Source organism: Carcharodon carcharias, chromosome 12, assembly GCF_017639515.1.
Source record: "Carcharodon carcharias isolate sCarCar2 chromosome 12, sCarCar2.pri, whole genome shotgun sequence".
NCBI lineage: Eukaryota > Metazoa > Chordata > Chondrichthyes > Lamniformes > Lamnidae > Carcharodon > Carcharodon carcharias.
Window position 1 is genome coordinate 143191121 of NC_054478.1, and position 24882 is coordinate 143216002.

The window sequence follows — 24882 nt, forward strand, 5'->3', positions numbered from 1 at the left end:
TGATACAGTGACAGACCTGTCCCCACCAGTACTGTACCCCAGTGTTATACAGTGACAGACCCGTCCCCACCAGTACTGTACCCCAGTGTTATACAGTGACAGACCCGTCCCCACCAGTACTGTACCCCAGTGTTATACAGTGACAGACCCGTCCCCACCAGTACTGTACCCCAGTGTTATAGTGACAGACCCGTCTCCACCAGTACTGTACCCCAGTGTTATACAGTGACAGACCTGTCCCCACCAGTACTGTACCTCAGTGTTATACAGTGACAGACCCGTCCCCACCAGTACTGTACCCGTGTTATACAGTGACAGACCCGTCCCCACCAGTACTGTACCCCAGTGTTATACAGTGACAGACCTGTCCCCACCAGTACTGTAGCCCAGTGTTATACAGTGACAGACCTGTCCCCACCAGTACTGTACTGTACCCCAGTGTTATATAGTGACAGACCTGTCCCCACCAGTACTGTACCCCAGTGTTATACATTGACAGACCTGTCCCCACCAGTACTGTACCCCAGTGTTATACAGTGACAGACCTGTCCCCACCAGTGCTGTGCCCCAGTGTTATACAGTGACAGACCTGTCCCCACCAGGACTGTACCCCAGTGTTATACAGTGACAGACCTGTCCCCACCAGTACTGTACCCCAGTGTTATACAGTGACAGACCTGTCCCCACCAGTACTGTACCCCAGTGTTATAGTGACAGACCCGTCTCCACCAGTACTGTACTCCAGTGTTATATAGTGACAGACCTGTCCCCACCAGTACTGTACCCCAGTGTTATACATTGACAGACCTGTCCCCACCAGTACTGTACCCCAGTGTTATACAGTGACAGACCTGTCCCCCCCAGTGCTGTGCCCCAGTGTTATACAGTGACAGACCTGTCCCCACCAGGACTGTACCCCAGTGTTATACAGTGACAGACCTGTCCCCACCAGTACTGTACCCCAGTGTTATACAGTGACAGACCTGTCCCCACCAGTACTGTACCCCAGTGTTATACAGTGACAGACCTGTCCCCACCAGTACTGTACCCCAGTGTTATAGTGACAGACCCGTCTCCACCAGTACTGTACTCCAGTGTTATACAGTGACAGACCTGTCCCCACCAGTACTGTACCCCAGTGTTATACAGTGACAGACCTGTCCCCACCAGGACTGTACCCCAGTGTTATACAGTGACAGACCTGTCCCCACCAGTACTGTACCCGTGTTATACAGTGACAGACCTGTCCCCACCAGTACTGTACCCCAGTGGTATACAGTGACAGACCCGTCCCCACCAGTACTGTACCCGTGTTATACAGTGACAGACCTGTCCCCACCAGTACTGTACCCCAGTGTTATACAGTGACAGACCCGTCCCCACCAGTACTGTGCCCCAGTGTTATACAGTGACAGACCTGTCCCCACCAGTACTGTACCCCAGTGTTATACAATGACCGACCTGTCCCCACCAGTACTGTACCCCAGTGTTATACAGTGACAGACCTGTCCCCACCAGTACTGTACCTCAGTGTTATACAGTGACAGACCCGTCCCCACCAGTACTGTACCCCAGTGTTATACAGTGACAGACCTGTCCCCACCAGCACTGTACCCCAGTGTTATACAGTGACAGACCTGTCCCCACCAGTACTGTACCCCAGTGTTATACAGTGACAGACCCGTCCCCACCAGTACTGTACCCCAGTGTTATACAGTGACAGACCCGTCCCCACCAGTACTGTACCCCAGTGTTATACAGTGACAGACCCGTCCCCACCAGTACTGTACCCCAATGTTATACAGTGACAGACCCGTCCCCACCAGTACTGTACCCCAGTATTATACAGTGACAGACCCGTCCCCACCAGTACTGTACCCCAGTGTTATACAGTGATAGACCCGTCCCCACCAGTACTGTACCCCAGTGTTATACAGTGACAGACCTGTCCCCACCAGTACTGTACCCCAGTGTTATACAGTGACAGACCTGCCCCACCAGTACTGTACCCCAGTGTTATACAGTGACAGACCTGTCCCCACCAGTACTGTACTCCAGTGTTATACAGTGACAGACCCGTCCCCACCAGTACTGTACCCCAGTGTTATACAGTGACAGACCCGTCCCCACCAGTACTGTAGCCCAGTGTTATACAGTGACAGACCCGTCCCCACCAGTACTGTAGCCCAGTGTTATACAGTGACAGAGCCGTCCCCACCAGTACAGTACCCCAGTGTTATACAGTGACAGACCCGTCCCCACCAGTACTGTACCCCAGTGTTATACAGTGACAGACCTGTCCCCACCAGTACTGTAGCCCAGTGTTATACAGTGACAGACCTGTCCCCACCAGTACTGTAGCCCAGTGTTATACAGTGACAGAGCCGTCCCCACCAGTACTGTACCCCAGTGTTATACAGTGACAGAGCCGTCCCCACCAGTACTGTACGCCAGTGTTATACAGTGACAGACCTGTCCCCACCAGTACTGTACCCCAGTGTTATACAGTGACAGACCCGTCCCCACCAGTACTGTACCCATGTTATACAGTGACAGACCCGTCCCCACCAGTACTGTGCCCCAGTGTTATACAGTGACAGACCTGTCCCCACCAGGACTGTACCCCAGTGTTATACAGTGACAGACCTGTCCCCACCAGTACTGTACCCCAGTGTTATACAGTGACAGACCTGTCCCCACCAGTACTGTACCCCAGTGTTATACAGTGACAGACCTGTCCCCACCAGTACTGTGCCCCAGTGTTATACAGTGACAGACCTGTCCCCACCAGGACTGTAACCCAGTGTTATACAGTGACAGACCTGTCCCCACCAGTACTGTACCCCAGTGTTATACAGTGACAGACCTGTCCCCACCAGTACTGTACCCCAGTGTTATACAGTGACAGACCTGTCCCCACCAGTACTGTACCCCAGTGTTATACAGTGACAGACCTGTCCCCACCAGTACTGTACCCCAGTGTTATACAGTGACAGACCTGTCCCCACCAGTACTGTACCCCAGTGTTATACAGTGACAGACCCGTCCCCACCAGTACTGTACCCCAGTGTTATACAGTGACAGACCCGTCCCCACCAGTACTGTACCCCAGTGTTATAGTGACAGACCCGTCTCCACCAGTACTGTACCCATGTTATACAGTGACAGACCCGTCCCCACCAGTACTGTGCCCCAGTGTTATACAGTGACAGACCTGTCCCCACCAGGACTGTACCCCAGTGTTATACAGTGACAGACCTGTCCCCACCAGTACTGTACCCCAGTGTTATACAGTGACAGACCTGTCCCCACCAGTACTGTACCCCAGTGTTATACAGTGACAGACCTGTCCCCACCAGTACTGTGCCCCAGTGTTATACAGTGACAGACCTGTCCCCACCAGGACTGTACCCCAGTGTTATACAGTGACAGACCTGTCCCCACCAGGACTGTACCCCAGTGTTATACAGTGACAGACCTGTCCCCACCAGTACTGTACCCCAGTGTTATACAGTGACAGACCTGTCCCCACCAGTACTGTACCCCAGTGTTATACAGTGACAGACCTGTCCCCACCAGTACTGTACCCCAGTGTTATACAGTGACAGACCCGTCCCCACCAGTACTGTACCCCAGTGTTATACAGTGACAGACCCGTCCCCACCAGTACTGTACCCCAGTGTTATAGTGACAGACCCGTCTCCACCAGTACTGTACCCCAGTGTTATACAGTGACAGACCTGTCCCCACCAGTACTGTACCTCAGTGTTATACAGTGACAGACCCGTCCCCACCAGTACTGTACCCGTGTTATACAGTGACAGACCCGTCCCCACCAGTACTGTACCCCAGTGTTATACAGTGACAGACCTGTCCCCACCAGTACTGTAGCCCAGTGTTATACAGTGACAGACCTGTCCCCACCAGTACTGTACTGTACCCCAGTGTTATATAGTGACAGACCTGTCCCCACCAGTACTGTACCCCAGTGTTATACATTGACAGACCTGTCCCCACCAGTACTGTACCCCAGTGTTATACAGTGACAGACCTGTCCCCACCAGTGCTGTGCCCCAGTGTTATACAGTGACAGACCTGTCCCCACCAGGACTGTACCCCAGTGTTATACAGTGACAGACCTGTCCCCACCAGTACTGTACCCCAGTGTTATACAGTGACAGACCTGTCCCCACCAGTACTGTACCCCAGTGTTATAGTGACAGACCCGTCTCCACCAGTACTGTACTCCAGTGTTATATAGTGACAGACCTGTCCCCACCAGTACTGTACCCCAGTGTTATACATTGACAGACCTGTCCCCACCAGTACTGTACCCCAGTGTTATACAGTGACAGACCTGTCCCCACCAGTGCTGTGCCCCAGTGTTATACAGTGACAGACCTGTCCCCACCAGGACTGTACCCCAGTGTTATACAGTGACAGACCTGTCCCCACCAGTACTGTACCCCAGTGTTATACAGTGACAGACCTGTCCCCACCAGTACTGTACCCCAGTGTTATAGTGACAGACCCGTCTCCACCAGTACTGTACTCCAGTGTTATACAGTGACAGACCTGTCCCCACCAGTACTGTACCCCAGTGTTATACAGTGACAGACCTGTCCCCACCAGGACTGTACCCCAGTGTTATACAGTGACAGACCTGTCCCCACCAGTACTGTACCCGTGTTATACAGTGACAGACCTGTCCCCACCAGTACTGTACCCCAGTGGTATACAGTGACAGACCCGTCCCCACCAGTACTGTACCCGTGTTATACAGTGACAGACCTGTCCCCACCAGTACTGTACCCCAGTGTTATACAGTGACAGACCCGTCCCCACCAGTACTGTGCCCCAGTGTTATACAGTGACAGACCTGTCCCCACCAGTACTGTACCCCAGTGTTATACAATGACAGACCTGTCCCCACCAGTACTGTACCCCAGTGTTATACAGTGACAGACCTGTCCCCACCAGTACTGTACCCCAGTGTTATACAGTGACAGACCCGTCCCCACCAGTACTGTACCCGTGTTATACGGTGACAGACCTGTCCCCACCAGTTCTGTACCCCAGTGTTATACAGTGACAGACCCGTCCCCACCAGTACTGTACCCCAGTGTTATACAGTGACAGACCTGTCCCCACCAGTACTGTACCCCAGTGTTATACAGTGACAGACCTGTCCCCACCAGTACTGTACCCCAGTGTTATACAGTGACAGACCTGTCCCCACCTGTACTGTACCCCAGTGTTATACAGTGACAGACCTGTCCCCACCAGTACTGTACCCCAGTTTTATACAGTGACAGACCTGTCCCCAGCAGTACTGTACCCGTGTTATACGGTGACAGACCCGTCCCCACCAGTACTGTACCCCAGTGTTATGCTGAACATGACTGGATATTTCAGATTGCTATGATCCAGTGAGGGGAGGAGATGAAAACTTTGCTGTGAATGCTGGCTGTAATTAAACGCACCAGGAAGTCGTGAGAATTGCACCCTAGACGGGCTGTGGGCTTCGAGCGAACGGGGGAGTCCACACTGTTCCTGTGATGAAGAGAAAACAGTCATATCTGAGGGTAAGATCATTCTCAAAGCTTAAATATCCACTGCCCCTGACACACACACAGCCACTCAGTGCGCAGGTGAAAGGGCAAAGGTCAGCATAACACCTCAGGAGCACGGGGTCCTTCGGTTGAGCCAAGGTCTTCCATTCTCTCGCTGCTCCACTACCTGTCAGTGAGACTCGAAAACGGATCAGGGTCAAACTACTATCCCCATCCCAACACTCTGACCTGGGGAGAGACACTGCTCAGCAGGCTTCACTCCTGGATACAATGATGGTGACTGAGACGGAGTTATTTGAGTGGGGTTATCCCAGCAACTCCGTGAAGGGGAGTGGCATTATATTAAGGACGGGGTTATCCCACCTCTCATACGTGGCACGAAAGGGGTCCGCTATTAGGATACCCACCCCTGTCACCTTACCTCCCTTACCACCCCTACCCCTCATCACCCCTCCCCCACCTACCACATTCCCTCCCCCAAATACAGCCCTTTGTATTTCGCCTCCAACAGTACAGAAGGAGGACATTCGGCCCACTGAGTCCATGCTGGCTCTCTGTGAACAGTCAGCCCCATTCCCCTGCTCTATCCCCCTAGCCCTGCAAGTTTATTTCCCTCAAGCCCCCATCCGATGTCCTTTTGAAATCGTTGATCGTCTCCTCCCTCGTGGGCAGCGAGTTCCGGGTCATTACTGCTCGCTGCCTAAAAATGCTCTTCCCCACATCACCAACCTGCATCTCTTTCCCAAAGCCTTAAATCCTGTGACCTCACACCCACCCCCACCACCCCCCCTCACCCATCAAGTCTGTGCACCAACAGCCAATGGGAACAGTTTTTCTTAGTCTGCCTTGATTAAACCTGTCAGAATCTTGTCCCCCTCTATCAAATCTCCCCTCAACCTCCTTTACTCCAAGGAGAACGACCCCAGCTTCTCCAACCTAACTTTGTAGATAAAATTCCTCATCCCTGGAACCGTTCTGGTAAATCTCCCTCCGCACCCTCACAGGGACCCTCACATCCTTCCTAAAGTGTGGTGACCAGAACTGGAAGCAACACTGTAGCTGGGGTCAACACAGAGCTTTAGAAAGGTTCCCTTTGAACTTATGCCCATTCTGTCAGTCAGACTGCGCACCTGAACATGAGCTATGCTGAACAGCGCAAGAACGTGAGGCACACTTACAGCAGATGGTGGCGTTTGGGGACTTAAAATCACAGGAAAGGTGGTCTCAGGAGTTGGAGCCAGCACCACAACAGATTCCTCACCCTGCCTTCCTCCTGAATTAACAAGAGAAGAGATCAGTAACAGTGGACTCCCGAGTCTGGAGTATTGCTATGAACGGTGTATCCGTGCTGGAGCAGACAGTGTCAGTCAGGAGGTTGCTGTTGTTACAGTCAGACTCAGCAGTCACAGGTTTTTGGAAGCTGAATACAATGCAGATACAGGAGGAATGGCCCTCAAATCCTGGGATCTATACCAAGTCCGTCTGAACTGAGGAGGAGGAGGCGGCAAGGGGGAGGGGAGGCAGGGGGGAGGGGAGGCCAGAGGAGGGGAGGAGTTGCTGGGTCTGCCGTGAATCGTCACTGGATCTTCATTGTTCACACATGTTGTGTGGAGGGTTCGCCTACTACCCGGTCCCTGGATGACCTGCCCCCTGTCCACCAGCTGCCAACCATCACCCACTGCCCCTTGCCCTGCCCTGCCCACTGACCACCACCCCACTCACCCCGTCCACCATCCCACTCCAGCCCATTGCTGTGCCAATGCCAGACTGGGAACTGCGAAGGCCCCTCGCCCACCCCGAAGCATTTCGACTCTGGGAATAAGGGGGGCAGGAATCAGTCTGGTGGATTAATGAAATCACTGGTCTAGATCATGCAGCAGAAAGGGTATCTATCTTGGCATGTTAGTGCTGTAGGCTCTCTCTCACTGACCGTTCTCGTCTTTTTTCCCAGTGGAACACTGGGCTGAGATCAATGGTTTGTAATGGTCAAACTTCATCACTAAATGCTCCCCAAGTTCCTTGCAGATCTTCTTCAGAAGTTCCATATTCCCTTCTTCCAGTAATCCCTCCTTCTCCATTTCAATGAAGACATCCAACATTGTCTAAGAGAGAGGTGACAGAGTGACACAGCAAACCGTTAGTGAAGGGTCCATCCGACAAAGACCACTGAGTTCTCCCTGTTTACTCTGTCCAGTTGTGCTGAAGCAAAGTCAGAGAGGTAACAAAACGATAGGCTTTGGGGAAAGGTTTTTAAAGGATGGGTGGAAGACAGGGGTGAAGAAACGGAAAAGTTTGAAGGAAGGAATCCCAGAGCATAAGACCCAATCCGCTCAAAACACAGTCACCACCCATACTGGGGCAAAGAGGGGGAAAGACGCAGAAAGGCCAGGTTTTTATGGCATGGGCAAACGTGTCAGGACTCAGGGAGGTTTCACAGAGAGGGCTGGGCAGACTCACGGAAGGATTTGAACAAGAGAATGAGTATTTTAAACTGGAGACTTGGTGGGACTCAAATTAATCAGTATATCAGGTCCAGCGGTTTCTGCCTCAACATTTTGCTCAGCTCTAAAATGTTTTGATCCCAGCCGTGGTTACCCCTGGACAAGCCCGATCCCAGAGTGGAACCCAGCTTGATGGTTCCTAACTTTTTTTTTTGCTTGTTTAGATACAAGGAGAGGGGCTACTGAACAGAGTCACAGGAGTCAGCTGGTGAACTTTTAACAAAAGAGTAAAGCATTTATTAAACAGGAAAAGATTAACTACATTACAATACTCCTTCACCCACAACTATACCTTTACAGATATATACAGCTTTATAAGGATAACACAGGTTACAAAAGCTATCTTATACTTTAATGTTCACAGTTGGTACACAGTCCACATAAATCTATGGCACCCTGTGGTCAGACACACCCACTTTATGAAACCAAGTGACAGATGTCACGCCAAACAGATGCTATGGGTCTCTCCTCAACTCTCCCCAGTGCTTGTCACACCATCAGCCCAACCAGTCTCACTGAATTCTGTCTTTCACACGAGGGTTTCCAATCTCCACTCTCCAAGGCCTCGCCTTGGAATCTTCTCCCAAACCAACATTTTCTCTCAGACGTCTTCCGCAAGGGCTCACCTCCAGGGTTTCAAACTCTCCTTCTGATGCTCCTCATCCCTGGGTCACTAAATGCATTAAAGCTGTCTTCCATGCACTCTCTCTCACTGACTCAGTGTTAACAGTTCACCACTGCTTCACATGACAATAGCTAAGAGGTACAGACCTTCAGTTGTCTCTTTGAACCTTCTGCCTCTTGCAAGCTGTTCTCGCATTGAATCTGCTTTCTGCAGTTTGTCCCTTTAAATATGAAGCCTGGAGCCTATCTCTGTGCCCCTCACTTTTAACTTCACTTAACAGGACCTTTTCCAGGTTCCCATCCTTCCTTTGACCAGAAGGTCTTCTTGGGACTTTCCCCTCTTCCAATCTCCTGGATTTGGGGGTTTTCCTTAGCTTGGGACTGGCTATCTGTCCCCTTCTAGGCTGCTCCTGCCTGGCAGCTATCTTTAAAACCAGATGAACTCCAACAGCTTCCAAATCAAAACTGGGGTTTCTAGCTTTTCCGTATGTGTCTATAGGAGGGACCTGCCTCTCTGCCCACCTGTTGCTAGGTAACAGTCCAATTCTTCTACCCTTGTTTGTTTACCTTAGCTGAAGGTGTAAAACTCTCATTAGAAATGCAAGCACCTTTTTAAAGTGAAACTAAAACTCCATTTCACCTTTCTTAACACACAGACAGAGAAATACAAATCAAACTTAAACTTTAAAACTCATTGCTAACACCCACAAATACCAATATAACATACTTAAACTATCTCTATTTCCTAACAAAAAGCTTCCCATTGACTGGTCACTCAATAACTAGACGAGCACTAAAAGATTAAAGGGAGATTTAGGAGTACTTTTTTTACATGGAAGATTGTGAGGACATGGAACATTGGACTTGGGAAAGAGAGGGAGTTAGAATTCATCATGGCTTTTAAGGAAAGCGGATAAATATGTTTTCTAAAAGAAAAGTAATAGATGGGGGAGGGGAGAGAAATGCGACTAAGAGGATAGTTCTTTCAGGAGAGAAGGTACAGAAGTGACAGGCTGAATGGCCACTTCTGTGCTACAAGATTCTATGCTGTACGCTAAATAATACAGGCTGCAGTGTGTTAAACCAATAACAGCACATCCACTGTACCCACCGTGATGCTCTCCAGTTTAGATTTGGATAAGCAGTTGTGCAAGAAATGCTTCACAGCCTCCAAGTCCTTCATCGTGATATCCTCCGACACCTCGAACAAAAGCTGTCTGCAAGTTCAGGAAATAAAACATATCTCAGTGACAGAAACAAGTCAGGGAACAGACTGGAGTGGTCCCCTCTCCAATTCTCCAGAGGACGAGTCTGATTCAACAGAAAAGTGTTCAACTATTAGAAAAAATATTTCAGAGATGAAAATGAAAGTATATCATTTAGACTTTTCAGAGTCCTGTGTTCTCGCAGGACAGGTACAGCACGGGGTCAGATACAGAGTAAAGCTCCATCTATCCTGTCCCCATCAAACACTCCCAGGACAGGTACAGCACGGGGTTAGATACAGAGTAAAACTCCCTCTACACTGTCCCCATCAAACACTCCCAGGACAGGTACAGCACGGGGTTAGATACAGAGTAAAGTTCCCTCTACACTGTTCCCATCAAACACTCCCAGGACAGGTACAGCACGGGGTTAGATACAGAGTAAAGCTCCCTCTACGCTGTCCCCATCAAACACTCCCAGGACAGGCACAGCACAGGGTTAGATACAGAGTACAGACATTTAACCACTGCAATGTTTTGTTTTAGATACAGTATTTAGCCCATTAATCGGATCAACAGTGGTCTTTCTCTCCAGCTTCCTTCCCACAATCCACAGACCACAGCTGAGATTCAAATGCCAGCTTGGCCAGCATTTACTGCCCATCCCTAATTGCCCTTGAGAAGGTGGTGGTGAGCTGCCTTCTTGAACTGCTGCAGTCCATGTGGTGTAGGTACACCCACAGTGCTGTTAGGGAGGGAGTTCCAGAATTTTGACCCAGCGACAGTGAAGGAACAGCGATATATTTCCAAGTTAGCATGGTGAGTGACTTGGAGGGGAATTTCCAGGTGGTGATGTTCCCATGTGTCTGCCGCCCTTGTCCTTCTAGAAGATAGTGGTAGCGGGTTTGGAAATTGCTATCGAAGGAGCCTTGGTGAGTTGCTGCAGTGCATCTTGTAGATGGTACACACTGCTGCCACTGTGCGTCGGTGGTGGAGGGAGTGAATGTTTGTGGATGGGGTGCTAATCAAGTGGGCTGCTTTGTCCTGGATGATGTCGAGCTTCTTGAGTGTTGTGGGAGCTGCACTCATCCAGGTAAGTGGGGAGTATTCCATCACACTCCTGACTTGTGCCTTGTAGATGGTGGACAGGCTTTGGGGAGTCAGGAGGTGAGTTACTCATCGCAGGATTCCCAGCCTGTGACCCTGCTCTTGTAACCACAATAGTTTGTCATTGCAGGATTGCCAGCGTATAGGGTGCCCTAATATCCCCCTCATTGCACAGCTCCTGAAATGAATAGAAAGGACGGTTGGTGGAAGTGCAGTGATTGTGAGTAAGTTGGCACTGACCTGTACAATGAGATCCTGGCCTTGGCCGGATCTTTCAGTTGCCTTGAGACCTCCCACCTGTCGTATCTCATCTTCTTCAGAAGCTTAAATTGTTTTGTCCGGTACAGCAACTCTGCCACGAGGAAGGTATCACTCACATCGATAAAGCCCTTCTCCTGCAGAGCGATAAAGAGTTTGTGCCCAGAATCAGCCCGGCCGAGTTGGTTACTGCGCAACAAATCTCGGCAAAAAAATTTCATCGCCTTCAGCTCGTCAGAGCCCAGGTTTTCACTGATGTCATTGAGAAGGGCTTGAAACTGGAAATTGATGTCCTCCATCGTGTCTTCGAAAACCTGCATGAAGAGAGACAAAACGAGCATCAGAACGTGCAGATTTACACACACCTCACACATAGAGAGACCCAATGAGTCCATGACGAATCTCCAATCACCCATTCACCAACACCCCATACGCTCCCATGGCTGATTTCCCCTCTCTCTCTAAACCAGGGGTCACTGGACAGAGATCAGGTGCTGGAACCCTGGCTGATTTCCCCTCTCTCTCTAAACCAGGGGTCACTGGACAGTGATCAGGAGCAGGAAGACTGGCTGATTTCCCCTCTCTAACCCAGGGGTCACTGGACAGAGATCAGGAGCAGGAACCCTGGCTGATTTCCCCTCTCTCTCTAACCCAGGGGTCACTGGACAGAGATCAGGAGCAGGAACCCTGGCTGATTTCCCCTCTCTCTCTAACCCAGGGGTCACTGGACAGAGATCAGGAGCAGGAACCCTGGCTGATTTCCCTTCTCTCTCTAACCCAGGGGCCGCAGGACAAAGATCAGGAGCAGGAACCCTGGCTGATTTCACCACTCTCTCTAACCCAGGGGTCACTGGACAGTGATCAGGAGCAGGAAGCCTCGCTGATTGCCCCTCTCTCTTTTTAACCCAGTGCTCACTGGATGCTCATCATGAGCAGGAACCCTGACTGATTGCCCGTATCTCATTCTAACCGAGGGATCATTGGACAGAGATCAGGAGCAGGAACCCTGGATGATTTCTCCTCTCTCTCTAATCCAGGGGTCACTGGGTGGTGATCTATAGCAGGAGCCCTGGCTGATTTCTCCCCTCTCTCTAACCCAGGTGTCACAGGACAGTGATCAGGAGTAGGAACCCTGGCAAAATTCCCCTCTCTAACCCAGGGGTCACTGGACAGTGATCAGGAGCAGGAACCCTGGCTGATTTCCCCTCTCTAACCCAGGGGTCACTGAACAGTGATCAGCAGCAGGAACCCTGGCTGATTTCCCCTCTCTAACCCAGGGGTCACTGGACAGAGATCAGGAGCAGGAACCCTGGCTGATTTCCCCTCTCTCTCTAACCCAGGGTTCACTGGACAGAGATCAGGAGCAGGAACCCTGGCTAATTTCCCCCCCCTCTCTCTAACCCAGGAGTCACAGGACAGAGGTCAGGAGCAGGAACCCTGGCTGATTTCCCGACTCTCTCTAACCCAGGGATCACTGAGCAGTGATCAGGAGCAGGAACCCTGGCTGATTTCCCCCTCTCTCTCTCTCTAACCCAGGGATCACTGAGCAGTGATCAGGAGCAGGAACCCTGGCTGATTTCTCCTCTCTCTCTAATCCAGGGGTCACTGGGTGGTGATCTATAGCAGGAGCCCTGGCTGATTTCTCCCCTCTCTCTAACCCAGGTGTCACAGGACAGTGATCAGGAGTAGGAACCCTGGCAAAATTCCCCTCTCTAACCCAGGGGTCACTGGACAGTGATCAGGAGCAGGAACCCTGGCTGATTTCCCCTCTCTAACCCAGGGGTCACTGAACAGTGATCAGCAGCAGGAACCCTGGCTGATTTCCCCTCTCTAACCCAGGGGTCACTGGACAGAGATCAGGAGCAGGAACCCTGGCTGATTTCCCCTCTCTCTCTAACCCAGGGTTCACTGGACAGAGATCAGGAGCAGGAACCCTGGCTAATTTCCCCCCCCTCTCTCTAACCCAGGAGTCACAGGACAGAGGTCAGGAGCAGGAACCCTGGCTGATTTCCCCACTCTCTCTAACCCAGGGATCACTGAGCAGTGATCAGGAGCAGGAACCCTGGCTGATTTCCCCCTCTCTCTCTCTCTAACCCAGGGATCACTGAGCAGTGATCAGGAGCAGGAACCCTGGCTGATTTCCACCTCTCTCTCTCTCTAACCCAGGAGTCACTGTACAGAGATCAGGAGCAGGAACCCTGGCAGATTTCACCCTCTCTCTCCCTCTAACCCAGGGGTCACTACAGAGATCAGGAGCAGGAACCCTGGCTGAGTTCCCCACTCTCTCTAACCCAGGGATCACTGAGCAGTGATCAGGAGCAGGAACCCTGGCTGATTTCCCCTGTCTCTCCCTAACCCAGGGGTCACTGGACAGAGATCAGGAGCAGGAACCCTGGCTGATTTCCCCTCTCTCTCTAACCCAGAAGTCACTGGACAGAGATCAGGAGCAAGAACCCTGGCTGATTTCCCCCTCTCTCTCTCTCTAACCCAGGGGTCACTACAGAGATCAGGAGCAGGAACCCTGGCTGAGTTCCCCCCCAAACCCCAACTCTCTCCCACCCAGCGGTCACTGGACAGTGATCAGGAGCAGGAGATCTGGCTGATTTCCTCTCTCTCTAACCCAAGGGTCACTGGACAGTGATCAGTAGCAGGAGCCCCGGCTGATTTCCTCTCTCTCTCTCTCTCTCTCTCTCTCTAACCCAGCAGTCAATAGACAGAGATCAGGAGCAGGAACCCTGGCTGATTTCCCCCCACTCTCTCTAACCCAGGGGTCACTGGACACAGATCAGGAGCAGGAACCCTGGCTGATTTCCCCTCTCTCTCTAACCCAGGGGTCACTGGACAGAGATCAGGAGCAGGAACCCTGGCTGATTTCCGTGCCCCCCGCCCCTCCAACTCTCTCTCACCCAGCGGTCACTGGACAGCCATCAGGAGCAGGAACCCTGGATGATTTCCCCTCTCTCTCTAACCCAGGGATCACTGGGCCGAGATCAGGAGCAGAAACCCTGGCTAATTTCACCTCTCTAACCCAGGGTTCACTGGACAATGATCAGGAGCAGGAACCCTGGCTGATTTCCCCTCTCTCTCTAACCCAGGGTTCATTGAACAGTGATCAGGAGCAGGAAAACTGGCTGATTGCCCCTCTCTCTCTAAGCCAGGGTTCACTGGACAGAGATCAGGAGCAGGAACCCTGGCTGATTTCCCCTTTCTCTCTAACCCAGGGGTCACTGGACAGAGAACAGGAGCAGGAACCCTGGCTGATTTCCCCTCTCTCTCTAACCCAGGGGTCACTGGACAGAGATCAGGAGCAGGAACCCTGGCTGATTTCCACTCTCTCTCTAATCCAGGGTTCACTGGACAGAGATCAGGAGCAGGAACCCTGGTTGATTTCCCCCCCTCTCTCTAACCCAGGGTTCACTGGACAGAGATCAGGAGCAGGAACCCTGGCTGATTTCCACTCTCTCTCTAATCCAGGGTTCACTGGACAGAGATCAGGAGCAGGAACCCTGGCTGATTTCCCCCTCTCTCTCTCTCTAACCCAGGGATCACTGAGCAGTGATCAGGAGCAGGAACCCTGGCTGATTTCTCCTCTCTCTCTAATCCAGGGGTCACTGGGTGGTGATCTATAGCAGGAGCCCTGGCTGATTTCTCCCCTCTCTCTAACCCAGGTGTCACAGGACAGTGATCAGGAGTAGGAACCCTGGCAAAATTCCCCTCTCTAACCCAGGGGTCACTGGACAGTGATCAGGAGCAGGAACCCTGGCTGATTTCCCCTCTCTAACCCAGGGGTCACTGAACAGTGATCAGCAGCAGGAACCCTGGCTGATTTCCCCTCTCTAACCCAGGGGTCACTGGACAGAGATCAGGAGCAGGAACCCTGGCTGATTTCCCCTCTCTCTCTAACCCAGGGTTCACTGGACAGAGATCAGGAGCAGGAACCCTGGCTAATTTCCCCCCCCTCTCTCTAACCCAGGAGTCACAGGACAGAGGTCAGGAGCAGGAACCCTGGCTGATTTCCCCACTCTCTCTAACCCAGGGATCACTGAGCAGTGATCAGGAGCAGGAACCCTGGCTGATTTCCCCCTCTCTCTCTCTCTAACCCAGGGATCACTGAGCAGTGATCAGGAGCAGGAACCCTGGCTGATTTCCACCTCTCTCTCTCTCTAACCCAGGAGTCACTGTACAGAGATCAGGAGCAGGAACCCTGGCAGATTTCACCCTCTCTCTCCCTCTAACCCAGGGGTCACTACAGAGATCAGGAGCAGGAACCCTGGCTGAGTTCCCCACTCTCTCTAACCCAGGGATCACTGAGCAGTGATCAGGAGCAGGAACCCTGGCTGATTTCCCCTGTCTCTCCCTAACCCAGGGGTCACTGGACAGAGATCAGGAGCAGGAACCCTGGCTGATTTCCCCTCTCTCTCTAACCCAGAAGTCACTGGACAGAGATCAGGAGCAAGAACCCTGGCTGATTTCCCCCTCTCTCTCTCTCTAACCCAGGGGTCACTACAGAGATCAGGAGCAGGAACCCTGGCTGAGTTCCCCCCCAAACCCCAACTCTCTCCCACCCAGCGGTCACTGGACAGTGATCAGGAGCAGGAGATCTGGCTGATTTCCTCTCTCTCTAACCCAAGGGTCACTGGACAGTGATCAGTAGCAGGAGCCCCGGCTGATTTCCTCTCTCTCTCTCTCTCTCTCTCTCTCTAACCCAGCAGTCAATAGACAGAGATCAGGAGCAGGAACCCTGGCTGATTTCCCCCCACTCTCTCTAACCCAGGGGTCACTGGACACAGATCAGGAGCAGGAACCCTGGCTGATTTCCCCTCTCTCTCTAACCCAGGGGTCACTGGACAGAGATCAGGAGCAGGAACCCTGGCTGATTTCCGTGCCCCCCGCCCCTCCAACTCTCTCTCACCCAGCGGTCACTGGACAGCCATCAGGAGCAGGAACCCTGGATGATTTCCCCTCTCTCTCTAACCCAGGGATCACTGGGCCGAGATCAGGAGCAGAAACCCTGGCTAATTTCACCTCTCTAACCCAGGGTTCACTGGACAATGATCAGGAGCAGGAACCCTGGCTGATTTCCCCTCTCTCTCTAACCCAGGGTTCATTGAACAGTGATCAGGAGCAGGAAAACTGGCTGATTGCCCCTCTCTCTCTAAGCCAGGGTTCACTGGACAGAGATCAGGAGCAGGAACCCTGGCTGATTTCCCCTTTCTCTCTAACCCAGGGGTCACTGGACAGAGAACAGGAGCAGGAACCCTGGCTGATTTCCCCTCTCTCTCTAACCCAGGGGTCACTGGACAGAGATCAGGAGCAGGAACCCTGGCTGATTTCCACTCTCTCTCTAATCCAGGGTTCACTGGACAGAGATCAGGAGCAGGAACCCTGGTTGATTTCCCCCCCTCTCTCTAACCCAGGGTTCACTGGACAGAGATCAGGAGCAGGAACCCTGGCTGATTTCCGCGCCCCCCCCCCCAAACTCTCTCTCACTCAGCGGTCACTGGACAGCCATCAGGAGCAGGAACCCTGGCTGATTTCCCCTCTCTCTCTAACCCAGGGATCAATGGGCCGAGATCAGGAGCAGAAACCCTGGCTAATTTCACCTCTCTCTCTAACCCAGGGTTCATTGAACAGTGATCAGGTGCAGGAACCCTGGCTGATTTCCCCTCTCTCTCTCTAACCCAGGGGTCACTGGACAGAGATCAGGAGCAGAAACCATGGCTGATTTCCTCTCCTCTCCCTCTCTCTCTCTCTAAACCAGGGGTCACTGGACAGTGATCAGGAGCAGGAACCCTGGCTGATTTCCCCTCTCTCTCTAACCAAGAGGATTCTGGACAGTGATCAGGAGCAGGAACACTGGCTGATATCCCCACTCTATCCAACCCAGGGGTCACTGCACAGTGATCAGGAGAAGGAATCCTGGCTGATTTCCACACCCACCCCTAACTCTCTCTCACCCAGCTGTCACTGGACAGAGATCAGGAGCAAAAACCCACCCTGATATCCCCTCTCTCTCTCGAACCCAGGGGTAACTAGACAGTGATCAGGAGCAGGAACCCTGGCTGATTTCCCCTCTCTCTCTAACCAAGAGGATTCTGGACAGTGATCAGGAGCAGGAACACTGGCTGATATCCCCACTCTATCCAACCCAGGGGTCACTGCACAGTGATCAGGAGAAGGAATCCTGGCTGATTTCCCCTCTCTAGCCCAGGGTTCACTGGACAGAGATCAGGAGCAGGAACCCTGGCTGATTTCCCCTCTCTCTCAAACCCAGGGGTCACTGGACAGAGATCAGGAGCAGGAACCCTGGCTGATTTCCACTCTCTCTCTAATCCAGGGTTCACTGGACAGAGATCAGGAGCAGGAACCCTGGCTGACTTCCCCCCCTCTCTCTAACCCAGGGTTCACTGGACAGAGATCAGGAGCAGGAACCCTGGCTGATTTCCCCTCTCTCTCTAACCCAGGGATCAATGGGCCGAGATCAGGAGCAGAAACCCTGGCTAATTTCACCTCTCTAACCCAGGGTTCACTGGACAATGATCAGGAGCAGGAACCCTGGCTGATTTCCCCTCTCTCTCTAACCCAGGGTTCATTGAACAGTGATCAGGTGCAGGAACCCTGGCTGATTTCCTCTCTCTCTCTCTCTCTCTCTAACCCAGGGGTCACTGGACAGAGATCAAGAGCAGGAACACTGGCTGATTTCCCCTCTCTCTCTAACCCAGGGTTCATTGAACAGTGATCAGGTGCAGGAACCCTGGCTGATTTCCTCTCTCTCTCTCTCTCTCTAACCCAGGGGTCACTGGACAGAGATCAAGAGCAGGAACCCTGGCTGATTTCCTCTCTCTCTCTCTCTCTCTAACCCAGGGGTCACTGGACAGAGATCAAGAGCAGGAACACTGGCTGATATCCCCACTCTATCCAACCCAGGGGTCACTGCACAGTGATCAGGAGAAGGAATCCTGGCTGATTTCCACACCCACCCCCAACTCTCTCTCACCCAGCTGTCACTGGACAGAGATCGGGAGAAAAAACCCACCCAGATATCCCCTCTCTCTCTCGAACCCAGGGGTAACTAGACAGTGATCAGGAGCAGGAACCCTGGCTGATTTCCCCTCTCTAGCCCAGGGGTCACTGGACAGAGATCAGGCACAGGAGCCCTGGCTGATTTCCCCTCTCTCTCTAACCCAGGGGTCACTGAACAGAGATCAGGAGCAGGAACTCTGGCTGATTTCCCCTCTCTCTCTAACCCAGGGGTCACTGAACAGAGATCAGGAGCAGGAACCCTGGCTGATTTCCCCCCCTTCTCTCTCTAACCCAGGGTTCACTGGACAGAAATCAGGAGCAGGAACCCTGGCTGATTTCCCCCCCTCTCTCTAACCCAGGGTTCACTGGACAGAGATCAGGAGCAGGGACCCTGGCTGATTTCCCCCCCTCTCTCTAACCCAGGGTTCACTGGACAGAGATCAGGAGCATGAACCCTGGCTGATTTCCCCTCTCTCTCTAACCCAGGGATCACTGGGCCGAGATCAGGAGCAGAAACCCTCGCTAATTTCACCTCTCTAACCCAGGGGTCACTAGACAATGATCAGGAGCAGGAACCCTGGCTGATATCCCCACTCTCTCTCACCCAGGGGCCACTGGACAGAAATCAGGAGCAGGAACTCTGGCTGATTTCCCCTCTCTCTCTCTAACCCAGGAGTCACTGGACAGAGATCAGGAGCAGGAACCCTGGCTGATTTCCCCACTCGCTCTAACCCAGGGATCACTGGGCCGAGAACAGAAGCAAAACCCTGGCTTATTTCACTTCTCTAACCCAGGGTTCACTGGACAGAGATCAGGAGCAGGAACCCTGGCTGATTTCCCCCTCTCTCTCTAACCCAGGAGTCACTGGACAGTGATCAGGAGCAAGAACCCTGGCTGATTTCCCCTCTCTCTCTCTAACCCAGGGGTCACTGGACAGAGTTCAGTAGCAGAAACCCTGGCTAATTTCACCTCCCTAACCCAGGGGTCACTGAACGGTGATCAAGAGCAGGAACCCTGGCTGATTTCCTCTCTCCCTAACCCAGGGGTCACTGGACAGTGATCAGGAGCAGGAGCCCTGGCTGATGTCCCCTCTCTCTCTAACCCAGGAGTCACTGGACAGAGATCAGGAGCAGGAACCCTGGCTGATTTCCCCCCTCTCTCTAACCCAGGAGTCACTGGACAGAGATCAGGAGCAGGAACCCTGGCTGATTTCCACCCCCCCCCCCCCGACCAACGCTCTCTCACCCAGCGGTCACTGGACAGAGATCAGGAGCAGGAACCCTGGCTGATTTCACCCCCCTCCCTCTCTCTCTCTCTCTCTCTCCCCCTAACCCAGGGGTCACTGGACATCACTGGACAGTGATCAGGAACAGGAACCCTGGCTGATTTCCCCTCTCTCTCTAACCAAGAGGATTCTGGACAGTGATCAGGAGCAGGAACACTGGCTGATATCCCCACTCTATCCAACCCAGGGGTCACTGCACAGTGATCAGGAGAAGGAATCCTGGCTGATTTCCACCCCCACCCCCAACTCTCTCTCACCCAGCTGTCACTGGACAGAGATCAGGAGCAAGAACCCACCCTGATTTCCCCTCTCTCTCTCGAACCCAGGGGTAACTAGACAGTGATCAGGATTTCCCCCCTCTCTCTCTAACCAGGGGTCACTGAACAGAGATCAAGAGCAGAAACCCTGGCTGATTTCCCCTCTCTCTCTAACCCAGGGTTCACTGGACAGAGATCAGGAGCAGGAACCCTGGCTGATTTCCCCTCTCTCTCTAACCCAGTGTTCACTGGACTGAGATCAGGAGCAGGAACCCTGGCTCATTTCCCCCCCTCTCTCTAACCCAGCTTTCACTGGACAGAGATCAGGAGTAGGAACCCTGGCTGATTTCCGCGCCCCCCCCTCCAACTCTCTCTCACCCAGCGGTCACTGGACAGCCATCAGGAGCAGGAACCCTGGCTGATTTCCCCACTCGCTCTAACCCAGGGATCACTGGGCCGAGATCAGGAGCAGAAACCCTCGCTAATTTCACCTCTCTAACCCAGGGGTCACAAGACAATGATCAGGAGCAGGAACCCTGGCTGATATCCCCACTCTCTCTCACCCAGGGGCCACTGGACAGAGATCAGGAGCAGGAACCCTGGCTGATTTCACCCCCTCTCTCTAACCCAGGAGTCACTGGACAGAGATCAGGAGCAGGAACCCTGGCTGATTTCCCCACTCGCTCTAACCCAGGGATCACGGGGCCGAGAACAGAAGCGAAACCCTCGCTAATTTCACCTCTCTAACCCAGGAGTCACAAGACAATGATCAGGAGCAGGAACCCTGGCTGATATCCCCACTCTCTCTCACCCAGGGGTCACTGGCCAGAGATCAGGAGCAGGAGCCCTGGCTGATATCCTCTCTCTCTCTCTCTCTCTAACCCAGAGTTCACTGGACAGTGATCAGGAGCAGGAACCCTGGCTGATTTCCCCTTCTCTATAACCTAGGCAATTCTGGACAGTGATCAGGAGCAGGAACCCTGGCTGATTTCCTCTCTCCCTAACCCAGGGGTCACTGGACAGTGATCAGGAGCAGGAACCCTGGCTGATTTCCTCTCTCCCTAACCCAGGGGTCACTGGACAGTGATCAGGAGCAGGAGCCCTGGCTGATGTCCCCTCTCCCTCTAACCCAGGGTTCACTGGACAGAGATCAAGAGCAGGAGCCCTGGCTGATGTCCCCACTCTCTCTAACCCAGGATTCACTGGACAGAGACCAGGAGCAGGAACCCTGGCTGATTTCTGCACCCCCCACCAACTCTCTCTCACCCAGCGGTCACTGGACAGAGATCAGGAGCAGGAACGCTGGCTGATTTCCCCTTTCTCTCTCAAACCCAGGGGTCACTGGACAGAGATCAGGAGAAGAAACCCTGGCTGATTTCCGCTCTCTCTCTCTCTAACCCAGGGTCACTGGACAGTGATCAGGAGCAGGAACACATCCTGATTTCCCCACTCTCTCCAACCCAGGGGTCACTGGACAGTGATCAGGAGCAGGAATCCTGGCTGATTTCCCCATCTCTCTAACAGAGGGATCAATGGACAGAGATCAGGAGCAGGAACCCTGGCTGATTTCCCTTCTCTCTCTAACCCAGGGTTCACTGGAAGAGATCAGGAGCAGGAACCCTGGCTAATTTCCCCCCCTCTCTCTAACCCAGGAGTCACGGTACAGAGATCAGGAGCAGGAACCCTGGCTGATTTCCCCACTCTCTCTAACCCAGGGATCACTGAGCAGTGATCAGGAGCAGGAACCCTGGCTGATTTCCCCCTCTCTCTCTCTCTAACCCAGGGGTCACTGAGCAGTGATCAGGAGCAGGAACCCTGGCTGATTTCCCCTCTCTCTCTAACCCAGGGTTCATTGAACAGTGATCAGGAGCAGGAACACTGGCTGATTTCCCTTCTCTCTCTAAGCCAGGGTTCACTGGACAGACATCAGGAGCAGGAACCCTGGCTCATTTCCCCTCTCTCTCTAACCCAGGGGTCACAGGACAGAGATCAGGAGCAGCAACCCTGGATGATTTCCCCTCTCTCTCTCTCACCCAGCGGTCACTGGACAGCCATCAGGAGCAGGAACCCTGGCTGATTTCCTCTCTCTCTCTAACCCAGGAATCACTGGGCCGAGATCAGGAGTAGAAACCCTGGCTAATTTCACCTCTCTAACCCAGGGTTCACTGGACAATGATCAGGAGCAGGAACCCTGGCTGATTTCCCCTCTCTCTCTAAGCCAGGTTTCACTGGACAGAGATCAGGAGCAGGAACCCTGGCTGATTTCCCCTCTCTCTCTCTAACCCAGGGGTCACTGGACAGCCATCAGGAGCAGGAACCCTGGCTGATTTCCCCTCTCTCTCTAACCCAGGGATCACTGGGCCGAGATCAGGAGCAGAAACCCTCGCTAATTTCACCTCTCTAACCCAGGGGTCACAAGACAATGATCAGGAGCAGGAACCCTGGCTGATATCCCCACTCTCTCTCACCCAGGGGCCACTGGACAGAGATCAGGAGCAGGAACCCTGGCTGATTTCACCCCCTCTCTCTAACCCAGGAGTCACTGGACAGAGATCAGGAGCAGGAACCCTGGCTGATTTCCCCACTCGCTCTAACCCAGGGATCACGGGGCCGAGAACAGAAGCGAAACCCTCGCTAATTTCACCTCTCTAACCCAGGGGTCACAAGACAATGATCAGGAGCAGGAACCCTGGCTGATATCCCCATTCTCTCTCACCCAGGAGTCACTGCATAGAGATCAGGAGCAGGAGCCCTGGCTGATATCCTCTCTCTCTCTCTCTCTAACCCAGAGTTCACTGGACAGTGATCAGGAGCAGGAACCCTGGCTGATTTCCTCTCTCCCTAACCCAGGGGTCACTGGACAGTGATCAGGTGCAGGAGCCCTGGTTGATGTCCCCTCTCTCTCTAACCCAGGGTTCACTGGACAGAGATCAAGAGCAGGAACCCTGGCTAATTTGCCCTCTCTCTCTAACCCAGGATTCACTGGACAGAGACCAGGAGCAGGAACCCTGGCTGATTTCTGCACCCCCCCACCAACTCTCTCTCACCCAGCGGTCACTGGACAGAGATCAGGAGCAGGAACCCTGGCTGATTTCCCCTCTCTCTCTAACCCAGGGGTCACTGGAAGAGATCAGGAGCAGGAACCCTGGCTAATTTCCGCTCTCTCTCTCTAACCCAGGAGTCACTGGACAGAGATCAGGAGCAGGAACCCTGGCTGATTTCCCCTCTCTCTCTAACCCAGGGTTCACTGGACAGAGATCAGGAGCAGAAACCCTGGCTGATTTCCCCTCTCTCTCTAACCCAGGGGTCACTGGACAGTGAACAGGAGCAGGAACCCTGGCTGATTTCCCCTCTCTCTCTAACCAAGAGGATTCTGGACAGTGATCAGGAGCAGGAACACTGGCTGATATCCCCACTCTATCCAACCCAGGGGTCACTGCACAGTGATCAGGAGAAGGAATCCTGGCTGATTTCCACACCCACCCCTAACTCTCTCTCACCCAGCTGTCACTGGACAGAGATCAGGAGCAAGAACCCACCCTGATTTCCCCTCTCTCTCTCGAACCCAGGGGTAACTAGACAGTGATCAGGAGCAGGAACCCTGGCTGATTTCCCCTCTCTCTCTAACCCAGTGTTCACTGGACAGAGATCAGGAGCAGGAACCCTGGCTGATTTCCCCCCCTTCTCTCTAACCCAGGGGTCACTGGACAGAAATCAGGAGCAGGAACCCTGGCTGATTTCCCCCCCTCTCTCTAACCCAGGGGTCACTGGACAGAGATCAGGAGCAGGAACCCTGGCTGATTTCCGCGTCCCCCCCCTCCAACTCTCTCTCACCCAGCGGTCACTGGACAGCCATCAGGAGCAGGAACCCTGGCTGATTTCCCCTCTCTCTCTAACCCAGGGATCACTGGGCTGAGATCAGGAGCAGAAACCCTCGCTAATTTCACCTCTCTAACCCAGGGGTCACTAGACAGTGATCAGGAGCAGGAACCCTGGCTGATATCCCCACTCTCTCTCACCCAGGGGCCACTGGACAGAAATCAGGAGCAGGAACCCTGGCTGATTTCCCCACTCGCTCTAACCCAGGGATCACGGGGCCGAGAACAGAAGCGAAACGCTGGCTTATTTCACCTCTCTAACCCAGGGGTCACTGGACAGTGATCCGGAGCAGGAACCCTGGCTGATGTCCCCCTCTCTCTCTAACCCAGAAGTCACTGGACAGAGATCAGGAGCAGGAGTCCTGGCTGATATCCTCTCTCTCTCTCTTTCTCTAACCCAGAGTTCACTGGACAGTGATCAGGAGCAAGAACCCTGGCTGATTTCCCTTCTCTCTCTCTAACCCAGGGGTCACTGGACAGTGATCCGGAGCAGGAACCCTGGCTGATGTCCCCTCTCTCTCTAACCCAGGATTCACTGGACAGAGAACAGGAGCAGGAACCCTGGCTGATTTCCCCCCCCTCCCTCTCTCTCTCTCTCTCCCTCTAACCCAGGGGTCACTGGACATCACTGGACAGTGATCAGGAACAGGAGACCTGGCTGATTTCCCCTCTCTCTCTAACCCAGAGGATTCTGGACAGTGATCAGGAGCAGGAACCCTGGCTGATTTCCTCGCTCTCTCTCTCTCTAACCCAGAGTTCACTGGACAGGGATCAGGAGCAAGAGCCCTGGCTGATTTTCCCTTATCTATAACCCAGGCGATCCTGGACAGTGATTAGGAGTAGGAACCCTGCGTGATTTCCCCTCTCTCTCTCTCTCTCTAACCCAGGGGTCACTGGACAGTGATCAGGAGCAGGAACCCTGGCTGATATCCCCACTCTCTCCAACCCACGGGTCACTGGACGGAGATCAGGAGCAGGAACCCTGGCTGATTTCCCCTCTCTCTCTAACCCAGGGTACACTGGACGGAGATCAGGAGCAGGAAACCTGGCTGATTTCCCCTCTCTCTCTAACCCAGGGGTCACTGGACAGAGATCAGGAGCAGGAACCCTGGCTGATTTCACCCCCCTCTCTCTAACCCAGGGTTCACTGGACAGAGATCAGGAGCAGGGA

The 24882-nt window shown here is 53.2% G+C and overlaps 1 protein-coding gene across 2 annotated transcripts in view; it reads right to left on the reverse strand.

The window, feature by feature from the left end:
- LOC121285309 (caspase-8-like) overlaps positions 1 to 24882 on the reverse strand; it is an 83362-nt gene that overhangs the window by 41503 nt on the left and 16977 nt on the right. For both annotated transcript variants that reach the window (XM_041201759.1, XM_041201758.1), the window contains exons 2-6: positions 11251 to 11582; positions 9810 to 9915; positions 7504 to 7675; positions 6752 to 6846; positions 5484 to 5553 (exon numbers count right to left, since the gene is read on the reverse strand). In XM_041201759.1, the coding sequence (XP_041057693.1) occupies positions 5484 to 5553; positions 6752 to 6846; positions 7504 to 7675; positions 9810 to 9915; positions 11251 to 11567 (760 nt within the window). In that variant the 5' untranslated portion in view covers positions 11568 to 11582. The remainder of the gene's footprint in view (positions 1 to 5483; positions 5554 to 6751; positions 6847 to 7503; positions 7676 to 9809; positions 9916 to 11250; positions 11583 to 24882) is intronic.